Consider the following 7,940-nt stretch of genomic DNA (forward strand, 5'->3'; position numbering starts at 1 on the left):
AATCATCTTGCTTTTTCTCTTTCCCGCGCTCTGTCTCCCCTTCTGCCTCTGGTAAGCACATGTTCCCCATAGCAAATTATAATAACAATGATAAATAAAATTAAATATATATATATATATTTTTTTTAAAAAAGCCCAAGACTTCTCAGAACCCCAAGAATCTTTCTCTTGATGTTAAACATGAATATAGACAAATAATTTCATACCATCAACATCAGACTAAGAGATTTTATTTTGGTAAGATCTTTTGTAATTTTAAAACACAATTAAAAAAAATTAATTTCCTTACCTGGAAAATGCTGCAATATTATCAGCCAAGGTTTCCTGATCATTTGCTCCGGATCTATAGTAATCAAATACAGACTTTTGAAGTACCAATTTAGCATGTTGTTCATAATCATTGATACAAACTAGCCGGGTGGACATTTTCACTACCTATTCCAACTGGAATTATTGGGGAGTTTTTTATGTATCTCCTTCTACACTTAGACAATTCCGTTATTTGTTAATTATTAATAGCATTTTACCAAAGTCCAGATTTATTTCTCTGTTATTTACATCAAGTGAGCAAACATTATATGCTTAGACTTTGAAATTTAATTTGGAGGCTGTCTACCAAAATACACATGAGCCACAAGAAGTTGTAGGTTGGTGACGTGGCAGCAGAGGGTTAGGTGTCTGTCATGTTAAAAGGGCAGGGGAAAGAAGCAAAAATTAGGCATTTACAGTGTTTGATGAAAATGCTTTATTTGCTGGAATGGGGGAGAAGAGTTTTCAATCTACTTGCTCTTTTAGTCTCATCTATCTCACTGTATCCATCATTCTTGGCTCAGTTCTGCCTAAGGCTACACCTTCTACAAGCTACGTGCTCTCTGCTTTGAGTCCCAAATGGGCTGCCCATTCATTCTTTGTCCACATTTGGAACATGCACATTGCATGTGAGAAAGAGCTTGTGAGGCATCCCCCAGATACAGCAATTCTACACAATATGAAATTCAGCTGATTATAAACGTTTGGCTTTAACACAGAATGTTAAGCCCAAATTTACGGCTAACTCTTTTAAAGAGTCTTACTTTCCCTGCTGCCAGGATGTAGGTGGTGCCAGTCGAGGACATTTTCTGGTCTCAATCTAAAATGTCACCCAATCACAGAATAGAAATAGAAAGACGTGCCTAAGAAAGTGGTTTGGACTATAGTCAGACCTGGGTTTCAATCTAGGAACCTCTACTTAAAGGTGCCCCCCACCCCCAGCTGTTCACATCTGCTTAAAACTTTCTCTTGAGCTTGCTTTTCCACCTACATAGCATACTAATTTTTATAGAATCAATGCCCTGTGGAACAGTCTTTAACCAAGGACTTAAGGCAGGTGATGCATAAATACCCCAAATCCCTCACTCTGGTGGGATTGCTTTTAGGTTCCTGTTCTGTATTGCAGGTTTTAGGCTTCAGTTGTCCACAGTGTACGCAGGTTGACAATACAAGCTGTTTTGACTGCCTCCCTCCGATCTCACTATCTTACCCTCAAATAGTGCTTCCCTCTTCTCCCAAATAACTCCCCCCCCCAATATTTAAATGCTTGTCTCAGTTTCTTTTCTTTTCTTTTTTTTTTTGGAGAGGTTTTCACTATAGGGTGCATGCACTCACCAGACAGACAGAGAGACAGAGAGACAGAAAGCGAGAAATCACCCCCCAGGGGGGATGGCCATGCTGCAATCCCTTCTCCTCCATTGTCCTCTCAGGATCTTGGGCACGCACGCACATGTTGCCCGGCGAGTTTAAGTCACCGGATCCGGGACTCGAACCGCGGTCGACTATGTGGGAGTCCAGCGACATAGCCATTATGCTAACTGCTGGTCCCACATCTCAGTTTCTTTTTGGTGAAACTCAAACCAAGACAAAAAACATTAATACCTATTTCAAGGAGTAACTGTGAGGACTATCATAAGTGAGATAGTTAGCAAACATTAAATAAATATCACCTACCCTATCTTTTTAATATACTATACCAACAAATTTTTCTAAAACACATTTGCTTAATTCCAATTATGTAAGTACAAACCTCTAATGTGCAAGAAATTGGATAAAGGGATCCTTGGGCTTCAGAGAGGCTACCGCTGTTGCTTTTCAAGTCTCTGAAGTTTTTTGTTTGTTCGTTTGTTTGTTTGGGCTACATTTGTAGTTAATCGAATTCAATTTCCCACTCTTAAGAGAAATACTTACTGTAACTATATTTAATTATATTTAATTATCCAGATCTATATTTAATTATCCAGATCTTTTTGACAATTGCCATATCTCATGCTTTACAATAATCATAGATAGAAAGAATAGGGTAAAGAATCAGAAAAATTTACTTGGGTAAAGGTCTTCTAAGTTTATTTTGGAAAAGGAAAAGAGTCTAAGGTAAAGGAGAGTTCTAGGGCTCAGTCTGTTGTCTGCGACTTCGTTCTGACCTATCACCACAGAGTGCAAACAGAACCAGTCGACCACTTTGCAAAATTCCCGTTGAGTGTGTCACTATACGTTGCAGCAGAGAAAGTATAGATTTAATCCATTTCCATTACTGTTAAAGCAACTAGAAACCAAAGATGCTGGTTCTATAGCTGTCCATTGGGCAAAGCACAAATAAAACTAAAACAAAACACTTAAGTTACTAGGTCCTCCCTAGCAAGGATGCTAGACACAGTATATAAGAAGTAAGGGTTTCAATTTTATTTTTAATATTTGAGATCAGACAATGGAGCAGCTTTAACACAACTGCACCTACATGGTAAGGTCCTTGGTTTGCATTCCATAACTTCCCAATATGGGGAGGAGATGTGCATGGGGCATGCTGGGCCCATGTTGCAGGCATGTGCCTCTGATCCAGGCTGGCAGAGGCTGGAGGGGGACTGCAGTGGGGAGACTCTGTTGAGTCTCTCTCTCTTTCTGTTTCTCTTTATCTGTTTCTATCATGGAAAAAATTAATTAAAAAAATAAAAAACTTGAGGCTATTAGGATTGGCTTTTAAACACACATCGATAATCTACCCTTTTTGTTTTTTTAAGTTTTCATTCACTTATTTTCCCATAAGCAAGAGTTACAGAGACAGTACCCTCTGTAGTGAGTGTCTTGATGCTGTAATCCATCCCAAGCTCCAGTCAGACCCAAATCAGGGGCATCTGCATGCCTGGTGTACTCAAACTTGAGGCTATTAGGATTGGCATTTAAACACACATCGATAATCTACCCTTTTTGTTTTTTTAAGTTTTCATTCACTTATTTTCCCATAAGCAAGAGTTACAGAGACAGTACCCTCTGTAGTGAGTGTCTTGATGCTGTAATCCATCCCAAGCTCCAGTCAGACCCAAATCAGGGGCATCTGCATGCCTGGTGTACTCAAGATGGTCCCCAGATGCCAATATGGAACCTCCCATATGGGTTAGCCTTGCAGAATGCTGCAATTTACAGGTGTGCCACTGCCTCGCCCTGACGTGGGCCAGGGCTGGACAACAGTGCAACGGTAAGATGTCATGATCTCTTAGGCTGGACCTACGTGGTAAGCTTCTTGGTTCAGGTCCAGAGACCTCTCTGAGTATGCCAAGAATCCATGTGCTCATGATCCAACCAGGCAGAGGCTCAAGGTGGATGAGGCATTGAGATCCTGTTGGGTGTTGTGTCTGTTTCTGTCTGTCCCTCCGTCTCTCTCAATAAGTAGATAAATAAAAGCTTTTTTAAAAGTCCACAAATGCTTAGTTTTTGCATCTGTGTAGTGATTGATAAGATGACGTATAAAAATTGCTACTGAAGGGACCAGCAGATGGCATAATGGTTACATTGCTGGACTCCCATGTACTCGACCACAGCTCAAGTCCTAGACCTGGCGACTTAAAACTCATGCCGGGGACATGTGTATGCATGCCGAAAACCCTGAGAAGAGAATGGAGGAAAATGGATTGTAGTGTGGCCATCCCTCCCGGGAAGTGATTTCTCACTTTCTGTCTCTCTGTGTCTCTCTAGCGAGTGCATACACCCTATAGCCAAAATCTCTCTAAGGGAAAAAAAGTTGGTACATAACTGTAAAATAAATAAATAAATAAATAAATAAATAAATAAATAAATAAATAAATAAAAACTATTAATGTGATAAGCAAGTTCTAAATAACTCATTTTCACAGTTAACAAAATCATTAGCAAAGTTGCTCTGTGGGATCTTAATTGATGCTGAGTACCAAATCAAAATATGCATCAAGTCGGGAACAGCAGTTAGCGTAATGGCTATGTCGCTGAACTCCCACGTAGCCAATGGCGGTTTGAGTCCCAGACCCAGTGGCTTAAACTCACGCCGAGCATGTGTAAATGCGTGCCCGAGATCCTGAGAGGAGAATGGAGGAGAAGGGATTGTGGCATGGCCATCCCCCCTAGGGGTGATTTCTCACTTTCTGTCTCTCTGTCTCTCTCTGTCTTTGTGGTGAGCGCACGCGCCCTATAGCGAACACCTCTCCCCCCCCAAAAAAATGCATCAAGCATCCCCTTTTATTTACATACTTATTAATTTGCAATTTTAGCAATTTCAAACTATTAGCACCTTACCATTAATATCTCAGGATGGAGAGGCAATATAATAGCCAACAGTAAACTTTATGCAGGTCAAACTCTGGTGAAAGAAAAAAGAGATTTAAAAGCCAGTAGTTCTCAAAGTGTGGTCCCTGGACCAGCAACAGTATCAGCCTCACCTGGGAGCTGCCTCACCCCGGTCCTACTGAGTGACAAACCCTCCAGCCACTTGTGCTGTAACAAGCTTCTCCAGTGATTCCATACACAAGGGTGTTTGAGAATCATGGTTTGGGCAAGACGAAGAGGAAAGAAGGATTTTTGAAAAGGCTAAAATTTAAAATCCCATTCACCTACTATACTATTATAGCTCAACAGATGATTTGGAGTACAATCTCAGCAAGTAAACTGAAACACAGGCCCACCTTGTTTAATTTATCTCTTGGTGGACAGAACTAAAAGAAGTGGTAGGAGTTTACGACAGCTGTGTTAATTTGTGATCATTACATTGTTTAAATAACTTACATTCTTTTGCAGACAATACATTTTCTTAAAAAATGATTTAATTTAATTCATGATTCCTTTTTTTTTTTTTTTTTTCAATTTGATCAGTGGGGAGTTGAGGTGAGAAAGCAAGCCACCAGGTCCAGGATTCGAACCACTGTCAGCCATTTAGGAGTTCAGCACCTTAACCACCAGGCCACCTGCCAGCCCCCAACAATATATACTTTCAGATATCTCTGTAAACCTCCGTGAGGCGAGAGGCTGAAGAGGCCACTCCTAGCAAAACAATTTCAAGATGCTAAAGACAGCACTTGTGCTCTGATGCATCCGCCTCCAAGTCTGGGAGACAGGTTGGTAAATGCCACTGCAGATGGCATCTGCTGAATTCAGGCCCCCTCCTTCATGGTGCCAAAAGAATAGGATGATGTTTATTTTTTTATACTGAATCTAATAAAATCTTAATTTACTTCCAACTTTCCCTATGATGCCAATGAAGTCTTCTGCAAAATAAGCCCACTACATCACTACAACCTTTGGATTTTTTTCCTAGGTTTTTGCCATAGGGCACGTGTGCTCCCTGGAGAGAGACAGAGAGAGAAAGAGAGAGAGAGAGATACAAGGAGAGAGGGAAGTAAGAAATCACCCCCTAGAGGGGAGATAAAGAGATAGAGAGATACAAGGAGAGAGGGAAGAAAGAAATCACCCCCTAGAGGGGATGGCCACGAAGTAATCCTTTCTCCTCCATGCTCCTTTGGGAAACCTAGGCAAGCATGCCCATGATTTTCAGCTGCTAGGAATTCAAACCATGGTTGCCCATGTGGGAATCCAGCACCTTAAGCACCATGCAACCTTCTGGCCTCCTCGGTTAAATATTTGTTAAACCACAGGGCCACATTAAGGAACTTTCTCTTGCTCCTTTATCTCAAGGGCAATTCCACCATGAGCCAGATGGAAGCAAAGAGAATTTCATATCCTCAGCTGGACACTCATTGCTGTTTGTCTTAAGACTCCATTTAGACTGTTGTTTAGAGAATGTCTAATTTCCTGTATTTATCCTCTTAAGAGGCTTTTTAATTAAATGAAAGAGGTGGTTATACTGAATCTTAGTCATTTCCACCATTCTAGGCACTAGGAGTAGTTGAGTTTTACAATATCTTGAGCACCAATATCTAGTTAGACTCTGGGTATCCAGAAGGTGAGAGAGAGTGCCTCTTACAAACAAAAAATTATTTCTTTGTGGTTTTTATTTTACATTTTCCTGATTACTAATGGCTCTGGTCATCTTTGTATGTTCGTTGGCCTTTTATTTTCCCACTTTCATGACAGATCTTTCATCATTTTTTATTAGAAGCGTTTTTGATGTTGTTATTGATTTAACATACTTTGTATACTTTAGACATATATCCTTGTGGTTGTCTATCTGTAAGGTGCCTTTTTAAAACCTTCTCGCTTTTGCACACTAATAATGTAAATATCAGCTTCAAACAGCATAACTGAGAGCAGGTGGTTAGAAATCCTGCTTTCTCTTCATCTTCTCTCCTCTCTCCTCTGTCTTTTCTCTTTCTTTTCTGTCTTCTTTCATTTTTCTTCCTCTCTTCTTGTCATCTTTAGCTTCACTGTATTTGTTTTCTTCTTCCTTTTCCTCTTCTTCCACTTCCTACTTCTTCTTTCTTCTGTGTCTTTCCTTGTTGCGAATAGAGCCACATTCTAGAAAAACAAGTTGCTTTTAGCCAGATGGATTTTCTTTTACTGGCTCACCCACTAGAAGTGTTGCTCTTTGAGGTCCTAGCTTTGAGCTGGATGAAAACTTGTGCAAGTGGTTACACGTTTCTGGGAAAAGTTCCCTTGTGATTAGCAGCAACAACAGAATTTAGCCAGCCATCACCTGGGGGATCAGTGAAGGTAGAGGTGAACGGTGCAAAGGGTTGACTTATGCTTCCATTGCATGAGCTGACAGTCTTTTCAGCATTTTCCTTTAAAGTGATATGTTTTGCCTGCAGCTTCCTAAAGGTTCATGAGGCCATTAGAAATAGGGCTCCAGAAGGATGTCAGCAGATGGCATAGTGATTACATCACTGGACTTCTACATGGCTAATTGAGGTTCAAGTCCTGGACCCGGTAGCTTCAAAATCATGCCAAGCACTTGTGTGTGCATGCCCAAGATCCTGGGAGGAGAACGGAAGAGAAGGGATTGTGGTGTAGTCATCCCCACTCCAGGGTGTGATTTCTCACTTTCCCTCTCACTGTCTCTGTCTCTCTCTCTCTCAGGCAAGTGCATGCACCTTAAGACAAAAACCTATTAAAATTAAAAAAAAAAAAGAAAGAAAAAAGAGAAGAGTAGAGTAGAGTAGAGGAGAGAAGAGAAGAGAAGAGAAGAGAAGAGAAGAGAAGAGAAGAGAAGAGAAGAGAAGAGAAGAGAAATAGGCTCCAGCATGGCCTTTTGGGTTTAGCATATGCCTTTGGGGAGAAAGCAGCTTTAGGACTCATGTTATTTCTCTGGTCTCTCACTCTCACAGACTTTAGTCTTTTTTTCTTTATATTTTACAAGCACTTCAATGCCTTTTGATATATGTTTATTGTAGCTAAAATAATTCTTTTGCTTGTTTGTTTTACTTATATTTTATTAGCACATTCTAATTCTACATATTTGAGTATACAGTGTGATTTTTCAGTCTAAGAATATAATGTATAATGATTAAATCAAGGTCATTAGTATATCCATCATCTCAACCATTTATTATCACTTTATGTTGGGGACATTCAAATCTCTCTTTTTTTTTTTTTAGGTACTTTGAGATATTCAGAAAGTTATTGTTAACTGTACTTACTCTACCTCATATATGCAATTGAAAACAAAATGACCTCACAGAAGTGGAAACATGAAGTATGATTACTAGAGACTA

At 40.0% G+C, this 7,940-nt stretch overlaps 1 protein-coding gene across 1 annotated transcript in view; it reads right to left on the reverse strand.

The window, feature by feature from the left end:
* The window catches only part of HAO1 (hydroxyacid oxidase 1), a 70,954-nt gene extending 70,471 nt beyond the window's left edge, over positions 1-483 (reverse strand). The window contains exon 1 of the mRNA XM_006159499.3: positions 290-483. Within this exon, the coding sequence (XP_006159561.1) occupies positions 290-426 (137 nt within the window). The 5' untranslated portion in view covers positions 427-483. The remainder of the gene's footprint in view (positions 1-289) is intronic.
* Between the last annotated feature and the right edge of the window lie 7,457 nt (positions 484-7,940).

Source organism: Tupaia chinensis, unplaced genomic scaffold, assembly GCF_000334495.1.
Source record: "Tupaia chinensis unplaced genomic scaffold, TupChi_1.0 Scaffold000633_1, whole genome shotgun sequence".
In the NCBI taxonomy this organism is placed as follows: Eukaryota; Metazoa; Chordata; class Mammalia; order Scandentia; family Tupaiidae; genus Tupaia; species Tupaia belangeri.